At 38.8% G+C, this 16,718-nt stretch overlaps 1 protein-coding gene across 1 annotated transcript in view; it reads right to left on the bottom strand.

The window, feature by feature from the left end:
* Positions 1–2,177: 2,177 nt before the first annotated feature.
* The window catches only part of SLX9 (SLX9 ribosome biogenesis factor), a 30,485-nt gene continuing 15,944 nt past the window's right edge, over positions 2,178–16,718 (bottom strand). Inside the window, exons 3-6 of the mRNA XM_034426859.3 lie at positions 14,241–14,306; positions 9,187–9,343; positions 4,408–4,473; positions 2,178–2,711 (exon numbers count right to left, since the gene is read on the bottom strand). Coding sequence (XP_034282750.2) covers positions 2,585–2,711; positions 4,408–4,473; positions 9,187–9,343; positions 14,241–14,306 — 416 coding nt within the window. The 3' untranslated portion in view covers positions 2,178–2,584. The remainder of the gene's footprint in view (positions 2,712–4,407; positions 4,474–9,186; positions 9,344–14,240; positions 14,307–16,718) is intronic.

Raw genomic sequence — 16,718 nt, 5'->3', positions numbered from 1 at the left:
TAAGAAATGTGTGAACATTTTGTGATCACTACCGTTTCCCCTAAAATAAGACATCCCCTGATAATAAGCCTGATTGGGCTTTTGAGTGCATGCATTAAGCCCCCCCCTGAAAATAATCTCTCTCCAAAAATATTTAAATGCCATGTGCAGCCAGTCCCCGCCATTTCCTCTGGTTTCCTCCACGCGCCCCAAAATAATAAGACCTCCACGAAAATAAGGCCAAGTGCTTATTTCAGGGTTCAAAAAAATATAAGACAGGGTCTTATTTTCGGGGAAACACGGTATAGTATAAGAAATGGGGAACCTAGCATTTTTATGGCCAGCAAAAAGGATGGTTTGAAAACATTTGCATAATGTGGAGTTACATGGAGACAGTTATCAGATGATGAGGTAGCAGTATCCAAATTTTCTGTCTAATGAAAGGTGATAGAACAAGCTGTTTACCTGAAAAAAATATATAATGCTGATGGAAAGAGGGCTCTTTTAGAAGTCACACTTGATCATATTTCTTAGGACACAGTATAACATATGAAGTCTTCTAAGGGCAAGCTAACTCTTCTGATATGGGTTATGCTTTGAGAGATTTCTGAATGCTCTTAAGGGCAAGAGCAAGAGCCTTCTCTTCATTTTCTTGGAGAGCAAATAAAAAAATAATGATGTTGCATCACAAGCAAAAGTCACTAAGTATAGTACCCAGATGTTGATTATGGATGTTTTGTCCGACATAGACAGGCACCACTTGCAAAGTACCCACATGTAGATCACGTGACTACAGGACGTTTTGATAGTCATAAATACCCACTGCTTTTTTTTCAGGGTGTCCAACCTTGGCAACTTTAAGACTTGTGAATTCCAATTCCCCAAATTCCCCAGCCACATCCACTCATTACTCTCAAGAGCCTTGGTACTACAGTGGTTTAAAGCACCCTGTTATTAACACAGCTGCCTGCAATTTACTGCTGGTTCGAATCTCTCCAAGGCTCAAGGTTGACTCAGCCTTCCATCCTTTCTAAGGTAGGTAAATTGAGGACCCAGTTTGTGGGGGCAATAAGCTGACTTTGTATAAATATACAAAAGTATGAAGGCTATTGCTTAACGCACTGTAAGCCGCCCTGAGTCTCCGGAGAAGGGCGGCATATAAATCAAATTAAAAAAAAAAAAAAGATCCTATTGGTAAATTTTATGCCCACTTATTACTGTTGGATGAATTTTCTACATCATAACACAGCTATTTTATGCCAAGGAACAGGATCTGACCAAGTTTAATAGCTGAAAAGATTTTAGTCTTTTATTTTTTAGTTTATAGCTTCTTCAAGTCAGATCCCTAAAAGTGATACTGACATTCAATTGGGAGAAGGGGACTTGGATTCGATTTATTAGCGTTGCCTGTGTCAACAGATATTTTACAACCTATATCCTGGTGCCAAAGTGCCCTGAAATCTCCTTAACATTGAGAAATGTTTATGACAGCCATGTGGGACTGTTTCACTTTAAAGGATAACGGAGGATAATAATGTGAATACACGTTTATCTGGTTCTCAGGGCAGCTGGTAAAGAAAACATCTTCACACTTGTGTAATGGCTAAAATCTGCATTCTGGTTTAAGGGAGGGGTCTCTACTGCTTTAATCCTACTTGTCTTGCCTAAGGGTATTCGGACGTTGTTTTGAATCCATTGCTGTCACTTCTGCTTAATAAAAGGTTCCTTTTGAAATATCTCATTTCAAGAGTTTTTACTTTCTTAAGTTGAGCCAAAAAGGTTGGAGACCGCTGTTGAATTTCATAGATCTTATAAACTGTTTATAAGTAATGTCCATTTTCAGCTAGATAAAATGGACATTACTTTCCATAATTTCATGTATGTTATGCCGGGGTCCCTAACCCCTGGGCTGTAGCCCAGTACTGGGCCATGGCCCATTGGGAACTGGGTTGCGGAAGCTACCAATTTGCGCAAGTGGGCATGTGCATGAAACCATCCTCTCGCCCCCCACAGCAGCTACTACTGGTTCGTGGAGCTGGAAAAATTGGGGACCACTGTATTATACAGACAAATACTGATGTTTGTGTACAAATATACTTACACATACATACAAACTAACTTGAATGTACACATCTAATATGTACGGTCTTTAAGTATGTCATCACATTTCAAATTTTAAAAAAGCGATTTTGACTATCTTCAAAGAGCAAAGCACTAGGTATTTTATTAATCACAATGTTGCATTTACCAAAACAATTTTCTAAAGGCAGCCATTTAACTGCTCACAAAAAGAAACAAACAAAAAGGTTTACATTACTCGGAGGTAGAAAGTTGATGATTTATACATTACATTACAGAACTATAATTAGGATAAATTTGGGAAATTAGAACAGTCTTACATCTACAGAGTTTCACAAGTCTCCAACAAAACAATCCAGAGTTGTAACTAGTACTCATAGTGCGCAAATTGATGTTGATCACCTTATTTCTGTGCTCAGCAAAGAAAGTGACTGGGTCTGGTTTCTGAAAGTTACATTAAGCTACTGTATAGATAAAGCCATGATGGAGTCATTGCTGGAGTTTTCAAACATCCTCAGGCATGGTATTAAAGTGGTTCTTCCTTGTTCTCCTGTTTTAGTTTTTTGGAAAGATGCTGACTAATGATTGACAGAGGGTTGGCTTTGAACAAAGGGTTTGATATTGTCTTGTGAAACTGTGCCATTTCCTCTTCCCTGGGGGAAAAAAAGGAAGAAAAGGGAGAAATGTATCAATTAATTTGCTGGCATTACATTTTTTGGGTGGGGTGGGGGGAGAGAAGATTAAAGTGTGAGGGATGGAAAAATGTCCTAACAAAAGATGCACAGTATTTTAGTAAAGCAAAATATTTTGCTACAATATATTAACACACTCAAATATGACCAACTTAACATAACCAAACTGATAGCATATGTACACTGAAAACTGTAATCCATAAGAAGAGAGCTCTAAGCATTACATTTTAAATAAATCCTATTGCCAATGCTCCCAGCATATATTCTTATAATATAGAGAAATTAAAGAGACACTAACAAGGCACAGCTGAGCTCACCCAGTGTCCTACTGACTGTAAAAAAATATTATATTACTGTACTTTTACAAAATAGTTCCCATTGGTGTCTTCTTTACAGGAAAATGTTTCTACTAAATTAGAGAGCCTGATTTTGTGAATCTCTTCCACAGCCATATCATCCCATTTCCCCAGAAACAAGATGCTCTTGAGGGTTATAAAGTCCTCCAAAACAAATGGGATGTGATGCAGAGGGCAGAAGTGTGTAGAGCATATCTTCCATTAATTGCTACTGATTTTTTAGGAGCAGAAGCACATTTTTCCTATGGCAGCTTTTGCCTTCCAGATACACTGAATAAAGCCCAACCAGAATATGTTCAAACCCTATGTTGGCTGAAGATTATGGGAGTTAAAATCCAAAGTATTTGGAGGGCACAAGATTGGGAAAGACCATTCCAAGGGCAAGACATCACCTAGAATATTCCAATTTGTTTCCAATTTGGCTCCACATAGTCCTCAAATTACAACCATAATTGAGCCTGGAACTACAGTCATATGTCATGGCAGTCATTAAACAGGTCGACACCTGACTGTCCAGTTTTACAACCTTTTTTGTGGTGGTCATTAAGTGAACACTGCAGTCACTAGATGAACCTGTTTCCTTCAAGGGGCATTTTTTTGTTAGAAACCAGAATTAAATGGAAGGAACCGGCAAAAATCACAAAAATCATGGTCATATGACAGTGGGACTGTGTAAATGGCCGTAAATGTAATTGGGTTGCCAAATGCCCCAAATGCAATCATTTGCAGGTGTGTATGTGCAGCCATCAGAAGTTCAGAACCAGGTCATAAGTATCTCTAAGGAAGTCTTAGAGATACTTAGAGTTGTAACTTTGGTTGCTAATGGACCAGTTGTTAAGCCTGTACAACCTTCTCAAATTATTATGGGCACTTTTTATCAGGATTTTGATTGCCTTGTTAATTTCTGTTTAATTTCTGAATAGCAAAATAGGTCAAATATCTATAGTGTATGTTGCACACTAAATGCCAAGTAAAGGAACGTTACTGATCAACATGTATTAGTATCTTTAATGCAGTGCTCAATAAGGGACACTGTCAGTGCATACATGATGGCATGATAGCAACAAACTGTTAGAGAATGTGAGATGGTACAAGTACTACTGGTTTTGAATTTGTTTTTACAGCTATTTTGCTATTGCCTTGCTACTTGTTAAGAATGGAATCTGCACAACTTCATCACACTGGCAATATCGGGGTGCAGCTACTTTTCCCACAGCAGAACCACAGAATTGCTCTGCAACTGTGATACAGCAGATTTTGGTGTCAATGCTCAAGAGACTTCTTTCCCTATGAATACTTACAAGACCTTGCGCTTCTGGGCTGATTTCATCTGGTTGAAATTTGTCAACACTTTCTTCTTCTTCTGCCTAAAGAAAACAGAAATAATGGTTAATGCACTCTGCCCATAGTTTTGTTTTCTAAAAGTGTCCATCACTTTTGAACAATGTGGTGCTACTTTGAATTCCAAATAAATAGTATTTCTGTGACAGGAAGAACCATGTTACTTCCAACTTTGAAAATAACCCGGAAACCTCATTTTTCTCATTCTACCATTGTTAAAGCATCTACTGATTTATCAACTGAGTAGTTGCTAAATTACACAACAGCAAAACATTTTTAAAAAATATATATATAAATTAAGTTTGAGAATTTACTTTAAGACAAATTAACAAGTTTATTGAAAAATGATCTGTAGTTATACATTCCTGGAATAATATTAAAGCTTCACATTTTCAATTATTTACAAATATTTATCTAAACTTCCAATATTTAGGACAGTCCTGATTTTTAATTAAAACATGCCTTCAGGAGTTTGTCCATCTCTTTTGAAGCAAGTATGTGTACCTTTGCAACTTTTCAGTCAACAAAGGATTGGAAAATTTTGAAAGCACATCCTTAGTACCGTGTTTCCCCGAAAATAGGACGTATCCCGAAAATAAGGCCAAACCTGGTTTTTGGGGCGGGCATAAATATACGCCCTCTCCCAAAAATAAGTCCTAGTGAAGGGGTGGGCATGGCCAGCACAGGAGGCAGCCCTTCCCTTCCCCGGTCACCTCCTGGAGGTTCAGCCCCTTAATTGCTGCCCACTGATCAGCTAAGCTAGCGAGGGCTGTGCAACTCGGCCTATATCTCTAGAGCACCTCCCCAGCTGCTGGCCTCTGCCCCCTTTTCCTGCCAATCTTTCTTGATTTGGGATCGCAGCACAGACACACATCCCCAAAATGCTCCATCTGAAGCCTTCAGCCTTGCAATCCTGGAAGGGCCATCTGTGCTGCAATCCCAAAGAAAGAACAGTGTGTGTGTGTGAGAGAGAGAGAGAAAGAGAGAGATCCGATCCAACATCGGAGAGTTATCCAGGGCTGGCAGCAATGTTCTCTCCGCCCCACCCCCTCTCTCTACACAACACACACAGAGGTCCCTCACCCCCACAAACCTCCCAAGGCAGCCACATCCCTTCACTAACCTGCTTTCCATCTCCGTTCTCCACCGTCACATGCAAGGCAAGAAAAGTACTCTGTGGGACTATGGTAAAAACACCTTCCAGCTTTGCAAGATTTTTTTTTTCTTCATGAGAAGTTGGAAGGTCTGAACTACTGGTATTTGTTTTTTTTTTACTGTAGTCCAACAGACTATGCGCAGGGGAGAACAGAGCTGGAAAGCAGGTTAGTGAAGGGATGTGGCTGCTCTGGGGGGGGGAGGGGGAGGGTTTGGCATGGGTGGCCTGGCTGAAGGGCCTTCAGGTAAGCCGATATGGGGCTTTGGGGCAGCTCCACAGCCCCTGCCTTGGTTTGTCCTCCACCCCACCCCACCCCGCCTTGCTTCGTTCTTCTCTGCAATGTGCAGCCTCTCACAGTAAGGAAAATTGCAGGCAATTCTCGTTACTGTGAGAGGCTGCATGTTACTTATGGGCAGTGTGCAGTGTTGCATCTTCTGTAACGTTGACAAAGGCAGGCCAAGAATTTGTGGGGAGGGGGCCACCCGGTAGAGTCCTGAAGGCAGAACCGGGGAGTAAAGGGCTCCTGGCCTGCACTGTTTGTGGGCGAGGCTGTGTGGAGATTAGCTGTGACATTTCTCCAAAGCAACGACTGGCCAGAAAAGGGCACGTCCTTCCTAAGTGAATGAGCCGCTGCGGCAGCCTCGGGCCAGGGAGGCAGTGACTGAAAGTGGTGAGGCTCAGGACAGGTTTGACTCACTGCTGTGAGCGAATTTGTGAGAGCCTCTTGGCCAGTTTATCCCGAGGGGCTGGGAGGCTGCGCAATCGGAGCACTTGGAGACGGGCGGCCGGGCTAGGGGAAGCGCCGTGCTGGGCCTTTAAGTGGGGCGGGCCTTCGGGAGGAGGAGGCGGAAGCTGCCACTCCGCCCACCAAGGACAGCCTCCCTGCTCGGAAGTGGAGGGCAGGGAGGGCCCGGTGTCCAGCAACCGGGAAAGGCTTGCACTCGGGAAACTGTGGCCGCCCCGCCAGCCACGCAATGCAGGCTCAGCACACCTGCACAGCGGGTACTTTCATCCAGTGTTTTGCTCGTGGCGACGGTCGCCGCTCTCACCACCCAGCATCTCATCTACCTGATCCTCCTGGTTCCCCTCCACCGTTTCTCTTACTGCTTTTGCAGCCTCAATCAGCTGCAAAAGCAGCTGTGATTCTTGTCGTCTCTTCTCTCGTCAGGCATGGCAGGGCTTCCTGCCCCTCGCTTCTCCCCCTCCCCACCCCACCTGCCACCCCCAAATTGTGCCCCAAAATAATAAGACTCCTCCCAAAATAAGGGCAAGCCCTTATTTCAGAGTTCAAAAAAATATAAGACAGAGTCTTATTTTCGGGGAAACACGGTAGGAGCTAACAAATAAGTGTATTCATAATCTTGATTAACAGCAAAAAGTGATAGGGGTTTTTTACTTTACGTATCTAGAACAGCGGTTCTCAACCTGGGAGTCACGACCCCTTTGGGGGTCAAACGGCCATTTCACAGGGGTCGCCAAAGCCCTCTCTTGCCCCCCCCCACGCCTTCACTCACCCTCACTCTCTGCTCTGTTGGATCGCCGGCCGTTCGCTTATCCCGCCCACTCCCAATCTATTGCTGCCTCCTCAGTCCCAACTGATGGCTAGAGGAAAAAAACTGTTTAAATTCTTGCCACGGGGCTTCAAAGGGCCGCCCTATAGCCAGTGGTGGGATTCTGCCGGTTCTAGGGGGTTTGGCCGAACCCTTTGATAAACTGCTGGCTTGCCCCGCCCCTCCGCACCACTATTTATTGCCAATAAATAGTGGTGGGTGAGGGGCGGGCGAGCCAGCAATTTAACAAATGGTTCGGTGTTTTTTTGTAATTTTATTGGCCCGCGGAGCTTCAGCATAGGCTAATTAGCCCTTGATTAGTTCGGCTCCCGACTCTCAGCTGATTTGCTCTCAGCTGTTTTGCTCAGGGCTCTGCTGCTTGCTGGAGCAGATTTTTTTCCCCCTAGCTATGCTGAAAAACGAAACTGAAAGTAAAGCAGGCTGTTGGCTTTGCTGTTGCTGCAACATTGGAAAATTAGGCAGGTAGATTTCTTTTCTTTTTCCTCACCAAAAAAGGTAGTTGAAAACAATGGGAAATTTAGGGAAAAAGAGGAGAGTTCAAGTTTTTAAAAGACAAAAGAAAAAAAGCTCTATTTAACTAGGGAATTGTAATAATTGAGATACTATTTATTGTATATTGTGTTGAAAGCAGAAATGGTTAAGTTGTGGTTTGGAGGAATATATGGGGGAAATTATTTGGTTTATTATTATTGGTAAATATAATTAATTGATTTGTAAGAAATTGGATTGCATGGAAATAATTGGAATATTCATGTTCATATTGATTAATATACAAAAAAGGTAGTTATATAACTAATTGATTTATATTAAAATGTTGAATTTATATTAAACAACTGTAATATTACATAATTAACCAATGTGAGGATGGATATAAAAATAGATGACAATGGGAAGGGGTATAATATAGAATAGAAGGGAAAAATTGAATTTGATTAAGATTAGAGATGAGGATGAAGGGTAATATTGGTTTTTTACAAAAACAGATGAGGAATAAATATGGCAAAAAGGAAATATAGAAATTGTAAATTTAATTGAAATGACTAAACACTGTTTAAATTTGTGAACCGGCCAAATACTCTGTTCAAAGAAAATACATTGTATGTTTCTTTGTGTGTTTCTAATTATTGTTATTTATTCATATTTGTTCTCTTTTATTCTTTAAAGTTTAACAATTCATTCTTTATCTTAATATCTTTATATTTGTTTGGGGTTGGCTTTCTTCCCTTTCATCTTTTTTATTGTACAGCAATCTTTCTCCTCAAACCTACCACCTCTCTCTTTTCTTTCCTTCTTACTTTCTCTTCCTCCCCCTCTTCTTCTCCTCCCTACTTCCTCTTCCTTTCTCATTCTCCTCCTCTCTTCCTCTCTTACCCTCACTCCTACTTTAATTTCCCTTCCCTTCCTTCATCCCTCTCTATTGCTGTATCCTTTTATGCATATGGACTACTCAGAGGGCTGAAAAAGTTATTTCTGACTGGTCCTCGCACTTTTGACCAGATCTTGAATTTACGACTGTCCTCACATTTTACGTTTTTTGCCCTATCTTATCACCATGGTGAAAAGAAGCAGTTGTGAAATGAGTGACATGGTTTTTAAGAATGCTGCACGGGCATAACTGTGAGGATGGTCATAAGTGTGAAGACCAGTCAGAAGTGCGAGGACCTGTCAGAAATGACTTTTTTCAGCCCTCTGAGTAGTCCCTATACACATAGCCATGGCCACCCGGTCACATGACCAGCTAGCCATTCCCACCCAGTCACATGACCTCCAAGCAACGCCCACAAAATAAGCCACGCCCACAGAACCGGTAGTAAAAAAATTTAGAACCCACCCCTGGTTGGGGGTCACCACAACATGAGGAACTGTATTAAAGGGTTGCGGCATTAGGAAGGTTGAGAACCACTGGTCTAGAACCTAAGCAAAGCCTTCGACCTTGAAGCTTTCTTATATACAGCCAGAGTTTGCTTAAATGAGGAATCAGAACCATCTATTACAGTACTCAAAGCACTTACATTTTAGTACGCTGTTTGCAGAACTTGCTTACTGTCACCAGATCTGAAAGCTCAGGCAGAGCATCCATCAATGGATGCATATCTCCAACAACTGGAGTCGCTTTCCGCTTTGCCTCTGCTTTGTGCTGCTGCTTTGCCAACTTAATGCTCTCAATTTCTATTTAAGGGAGAAACATCTATTAGGAAAGTACTTTAAAATTCTGTTAAACTAATTTTTACATTGTGTACTACTGCCTGAATAAGAAGTCCTGTAGTATAAATGCAATGAGTAAAATGATTTTATTAGTGAAAGTATAGCGTTTTGTCAAAATGTAAACTTTAAAATGCAAAGCTCCAAAAATAAGAAAATGCAATCTAGTCAGCAGTAAGATTAATGGAACAATGTGCTATGAGTCAATAATCCAAAGAATAAATAATTATACAAGAGGAGTAAAGTATGTTGGGTATGTTCACTGCCTTGTAAAAATAATAAAAAATAAAAATAATATAGGTGGGATACAAATAAATAAATAAAAAGAATGTTATACACGCACTAAGTTTTATGGCTTGGGAAAGGAATAGTTTTTGAAGCTGAAAGTTCATTTTTATATTCTCTCTAAACTAGGCAAACATAAGGAACACTTTCTCTCATGTGTTACCCTTGGATTAATGTCCTTAGATGAGCCTCTGCTTCAAGCATGCCAACTTTCAAAGAAACCTGACAAACATATAAAGAATTCACCATTTTCAACAGGGCATCTACATTACAGGTAGTCCTTGGATTATGATGTCAAGGGGGATCAAAATTTCCACTGCTAAGCAATGTGGTTGTAAAGTGCAAAGTAACATGACTGCATTGCTTAGTGATGGCAATCCAAGCAGTCCTGGTTGCTGTTGTAACCCCAGGACTGTGTGGGTCATTAAGCGAGCACCTTACATGACCATGAGGGCCCCGACAAACAAGCTGATTGGGGAAGTACTATGAATGGGAGTGTGCTAGAGCTGGGACAGGCAGTACAGAGGGCGAGTGGGTAGGTGCTGCAGACAAGTGCTATGGAGCATGGAGGAGGGGGGAGTTGCTATGAAGCATGAGTAGATACCATAGGAGAGCATGCCATAGGCACTACAGAGCCTGTGTGGGCAGACAAAAAAGTGGTGCAGGCAATTTGCAGGAGCAATTTGCAATCTTCTGCCAGATTCCCCATGGACTTTGCTTCTGGAAGGCCAGAAGGAAAGGTTGTAAATGATGATCATGTGATCTTGGGATACTGCAACCATCATAACTGCGAGCTGGTTACTAAGCACCCAAATTGTGATGATACTACAATGGCAAATTTGAGGGCCAGTCAAAATTACTGTGTAATTTTCAACAGTCACTGAACAAAGGGTCATAACCCAAGGACTACCTGTAAAAATTTACTATCTTGAACAGCTCACCATATTTATTTAAGTTTTTCACAAAACTTTCCGTTCTGTCAGAACTTTTCTTTAAATGGGCTTTGAGATCAAAGCTTATGCCAATGGGTTTATTTCAACATTGATGCTTCTTGTTAGATTTTTTTTTAAATCAAACAAAAAAATTAAATACCTGAATTATAATAGTCTGGTACATAATAGGTATTCTGCAATCTTGATTCACCCCTATTTTTTAGGGCAAAGCTATTGCAATTAAATTAAATCACGTCCTTCTTAAATAAAGGAAAAGAGTACACAGTCAGAAGCACCTCTCCCTAGTACTGAAAATAGACCTATGACACACTCAATAATTAATAGCTTATTGCCCTTTTAAAGTGTTAAGAAAGAGGAATCTAAAGCACTGGTTTTACTCTCTCTACTTGTAGCATCAGCTTTCTTATATGCAACAGATAAACATATTTTCTGTTCTTTCTTTAAAGGTTTCTGGTAAGAATGAAAGACAGAAGAAAAGGGTAAAAAAGAAATATTTATTTATTCAGGGTTACAACAATGGAATCACAGCACTTTTAGCCTGAACAGTAGAAGCTCAATAGCTTCAAAGTGCTAAAACAATCAGTCAATTTTACTGCAATTTATTCAAAGACCTGGTATAATTTTAAAAATTCCTATTAATGTAATGTTCAAAGACGGAAAAGTACATAACTTGAGTTGGAATATTAGTTCAATCTGGTTGTCTTTTTCTTAGCTGAAGACCTACTCAACATTATCATGGATTCTCTGCATGAACTATTGAGCTGCAAGCATTCTGTTAATTCAGTTAGTACATTACTACCTCCCTTTATTCCTTCATCCTTGAGTTATGCTGTTTTGACATCTCAACGTACAACCTTCATTTGACCTGTCATAGTTGCTTTTAATAGATGCTTATGAAAAATATGGATTGTATATACTTTTCTTGGAAGCACTCTCTTGGCTAGTTGTCAGTATTTTCAGTTCTGCAACACTTCTTTTTTTGGTCTGCAGTTATGAAGTTCTGTTGCTTCAAAGCTTTCCAAAAATGTCACTTACTTAAAGCTTGCACATACCTAATTTTGAATTCTTTTCCTATGAAATCATTTTAGGGGTTAAGCCACAGGGTACATTTTTAGTGGTCAAAATTTGAATTCTTTTTCTTCCTTTTTTCTTAATTTAACATGATTTATTTGTGACTGGACTGGAAAACATAAAACTGCTATTATTCCATTAGAATGAATTTTAACTCTCCAGTTGTCAAAAAAAAAGTAGGACAAAAACAGAATGTCTCCTCTCTCGCCCCCCCAAAAAAATCAGCAGGAAGCAAATCAACCGATGAAAATGTATTTGCTTTGATAGTTACAGAATTAAATTTGCTAATCAAGTAATTAAATCCCCTAACAATTAGTTTACTACATTGATGTGTAAGGAAGTAATATCAACTGTTTCGAAGGCATATAATTGTAACTGATTACTGCTGAAGTAAAAGAAATGCAACATTACATCAATTTCCTAATTAATTTCAGCTACAAGGGATAATAAAATTTGATTTTCACATATTTCTTTCTTATGCATCACCAACTAAATCACCCCTCCTCCCCCAGGCAAGTACCTGAACAAAGCCCTGCAGTTCTCCTGGCAAAGTTTTGGGCAGCTTCCTAGGACTGAGAAAATGATTGGCTCAAAGTCACCCAGTTGGCTTCGTGCCTAAGGCGAGACTAGAACTCATGGTCTCACAGTTGCTAATCTACTATAGTATTTTAACCATTACACCAAACTGGTTCTCTTCTTTCCACTGTACCTTTATCTATAAAGGATCACCCTGTGACAGTTCAATTGAACTCAAATCAATTACTTGGTTACACTTTATGTAATTCTTCAATCCTGTAACTTCCCCCTTCCCTTCAGTAGTTCAGCTATTTCCCAAAGAATAGTTATACAAGGATAACTTTTTGTCAGACTTTCCATTTTAATTTCCTCCCTAGCTAACAAATCTCTGCCCTCTAAAAACAGTTCAGCTGTTATTATTAAGTCTCATTATTTTTCTTCTCCAATCATTCTCTCTCATTACTCCAACCATTCTCAAGATTTATAAATTCAAGTCAGATATGCTAATGACCTTCTAAGATTGAAGTGTGAAATTGGTTCTACAGTATGTACTTAGATATTCATTTTATCATTATTATTCATTTTATTGTCCAGAGATCATTAAAATAAATTATCTTTAATGAAACCTCAGTGAGTTAACTGTGTTTTTTGATCTTGGCATGAAACATCTCACTGAGGGATATTTGTTTGCAAAATCTATATAGCCCAATCAGTACACAGTTTAAAAATACACTTTGTCTATCCTGAGAAACAATTTTTGGTTATTAAAATGTCCTCTCAGGAAACCATTTTAGTTGTTATCTGGCCTTCCAGGATTCCACTTATGAAGAGACTTTAGATGTCTATGTTCCTTTGTTCGCTCCACTTCCTTTGTGCTGAATCATGAAATCCCATACTTCTTACCACAAGTGGCTCATTATTTTCTTACCTTTCCACTTTTTTTTTTTTTTTAAATTTGATTTATATGCTGCCCTTCTCCGGAGACTCAGGGCGGCTTACAATGCATTAAGCAATAGCCTTCATCCTTTTGTATATTTATACAAAGTCAGCTTATTGCCCCCACAAACTGGGTCCTCATTTAACCTACCTTAGAAAGGATGGAAGGCTGAGTCAACCTTGAGCCTTGGAGAGATTCGAACCAGCAGTAAATTGCAGGCAGCTGTGTTAATAACAGGGTGCTTTAAACCACTGTAGTACCAAGGCACTTCTACCCTTTATGCTTTATGGTAGCCAAAGACATTACTCTTGTCTTTTTCCTTTTTGGGACTATCTCCCTAACTTAAAGCAATCAAAGGCACATTATAATCTTAACTAAGCAATACAACTAATACCAAATTATTAAACATTAAGTCAGCATTGTCTTCAACACACACAAAACCACACCCTTATCAATTAAAATTGAGAAGGCTCCTTGGAAACAGGCAAAAGAAGCACCAATGTAACCCCGTTTTCTCCATGTACTTAAATTATATTTCTCCTCCAGTGAGGAATCGTTCCAGCTTCTCTATAGCCCCAGAGAATTTTAGCCATCGAATACAATACGGAAGACCAAAGTGGCCTGGGGTTCTATACTCCCACTAGATTTATCTGTCTGTCCCAGGCGGAAACCTAACCTTCTTAACAGTCAGAATATGGCTTGCTCACATGATTACTTCTTATGTAATTTTTAGGCAAGATCTTAGATTTGGGGGCAAAAACCTTAGAAATTATAGAATTATAGAAGGGGAATTATTTCTGTATGGTTTATTTCTGTAATTAAAAGGCATTACACGACAAACTACTATATAGTATTTAGCATTTGTATTTTATATGCACATATCTAAGCATAATACAATTTATATGTATTTAAGAAAATTAGGTAAATTTTGAAATAATTTGAGCCAGCAGAATTATACACCCCATTCCATATATATACTGGGCCTTTGTCAGAAATAACTGTTCAGACAGATTCTTATTCATATTTCCAGGAGCATTTTCTTGTTTGACACACTGTACCTAACAATCCAGCTATCTGTGAAAATCATTAAACAAATACTAACTTTGCAGCCATCTCTCCTTACGCATCTTCATTTTTTCTTTCTTAGACATTACTTTTTCATCTTCATCTGAAACACAAGAGAAATAATAACAATGTTTCTTTGCATCAATGAACAATATATTCTCTATATGCATAGAGAATATATATGGAAATAAATGTAATTAACTGAACAGAAAATAAAACAACATATTAAACAGCCTACATCTACTGTCTCTGTCTTTTATAATTAATAAAGACTTAAAATATTCTAACTAGGCTATATAAATAACATGATTGGGGTGCTAGTCCATAAGCATCCAATTACTGGATTATAGATGATATCTTTAATAAGGTTTTATGTGAAAACAAAAGATAAATTCTAAAAAAAGGGCAACTATTATTGTAATTGCTTTTTATCTTCAGAAAAGCGATAGAAACCAATATTCCTTCTGCATACAGAAAATCCATAGTGTTTTAATGGAATAGGACAGGTAAAATCAATTCAGAAGGGAGATACTGATCAGAGAACATGCACCCCATAGTGTGCCCCTTGCAAGTTTCTCCTTATTCTTAGTGATAGTATAGGGAACAGGCAAATATCCCCCTTCCTATATGTACTACATTAATTAATTACTACATTAATATGAATGACTACCTCAGACTGAACTTGGATGTTTTAGGAAAGAGGTCACACAACTCTGTAGGATTCTGTATTATTTACACTCAGAAGCAAACTGCAACATTCTTAATGAACCTCTAATTTGCATCCTTTTGCTTGCTCAGGTATCAAAACAGAAAGCTTGCAAAATGGATTTCAAACATTGGTAAATCATTCTTGTCCTTTCCTGATATTATTTTTAGCACTGCTATCATCTGCTGCATGAAGAGGACACTGACAACCACCAAAGCTTGCTCTTTTTTCAGTCAATATTTGTGAAATGGCATTTTCATTAGCAATTTATTGGATTTCCAAACTGTGTACTTCTTCCAGTTGAATGCTTCAGCATATATTCTGATTTGGCATGGACAGATATGTGTGAAGGGCAAGGTCATCGAGCTTTAATATAAATTCAAAGCATAAAATGAAAGCCATAGTTTGTTTCAACTACATTATAATCCAGGGGCGTCAAACTCAATTTCATTGAGAGCCACATCAGCATTATGGTTGCCCTCAAAGGACCAGTTGCATGTAAAACTATGATGACTTACAGTGGCCAGGTGGGCGTGGCTGGGTGGTCACAAAGAAGAAATATTCAAACTTTTCGATTTTTTTTTCTCCTGCGCTATATAATATATTGCCTGTTCCTTTCTAGCCTTTTTCCATCTGTCCTTTGTTGTCACATGGTCAGATTTGTTCGTATCTAGTTCACACTGATAGTGTTGATAGTATGAGAACTAACTCTTACGAGCAGGAAGGAAAGGAAGGAGAAGTTCTACTGCACAAACAAAAGTCTGCTTCCATAATATTGGCAGTAGCCTGTAAATTCATTTTACAAATATTTTTCCTTCTAGAAAGGAAACATTTTTCTATCAGTTATTACATATGCAAATGAAAATCATGCTTATCCTTCTGAAAAAAAAAATCAGTAGCTTTATTAGAATCAACAAGGATATTAAGGGATGTCTAATTCTCCAGAACCTTAATCAGTCAAAATGTAAGAAAAGCAAAGAATGAAGAAGCAAATAAACTTTTTTTAAAAATTGGCGGTATCTGGATGTTACAGCCTCTATTGCTTTAAATTCTGACCTAATGATATCTATATACAATGTTATGTTCTAAGACCTGACTGTTTTATTTCCAAAAATGTAAGCCTCATGAAAACAATTCATTTTGCAATCTAGTTACCACGGAAACTGCAAAATATTAGTATTGAATGTAATAAATGTTTGATTCAAATGTTAGGAGTTTAATAACATGATTTTAGAGGGTAGATTTAAGATTCTTGAAATAGCAACTTCTAGCTCATGAAAGTTCTGAAAATTCTACAAGATAAGAGCTGATTGTGTTGTAAAAATGTAGATAATTGTAATGACTGGAAAGTAATAGATTGGAGGGTGCAAGTTTGCCAACAATTAAGGCATCCATAAGACAGTGAATTAGTTAAATAATATTACAGAGTAATACTGTATTGGATTATCAATACTATAAGAGCACTTCTCCATAAACTTTCTCTTGAACTAAAAGGAGAAAAGCACTTATAAGTAAACTTTTTTTGAAGGGGTGGGGGATATATCATCTTAGGCAAGAATGACTTGCCCAGCTTCTAGCTGCTTATATTTAAGCACCAAGAGGTAAAAATCTGTATTTTAAAAAAATATAGAGCATTATTGGATGAATTTCTACATTTTATGAAAATTTCTCTCAAGGGACAAGATGCACCACAAGATAACCTGTTTTCGACTTCCTGCCTGGCTCCGCAGCTTTGAAGATGCTCTTTTTTGAGCGCCCGTTCTCTGGTTCCGTAAAAGCCCCAGAACAGCCGAAAAACTGCTGTCTGGA

The sequence above is a fragment of the Pantherophis guttatus genome, chromosome 1 (assembly GCF_059756535.1).
Source record: "Pantherophis guttatus breed Tessera chromosome 1, ASM5975653v1, whole genome shotgun sequence".
NCBI lineage: Eukaryota > Metazoa > Chordata > Lepidosauria > Squamata > Colubridae > Pantherophis > Pantherophis guttatus.
The sequence above is the reverse complement of the archived record's forward strand: the minus strand, read 5'-3'. Positions and strand labels throughout refer to the sequence as shown.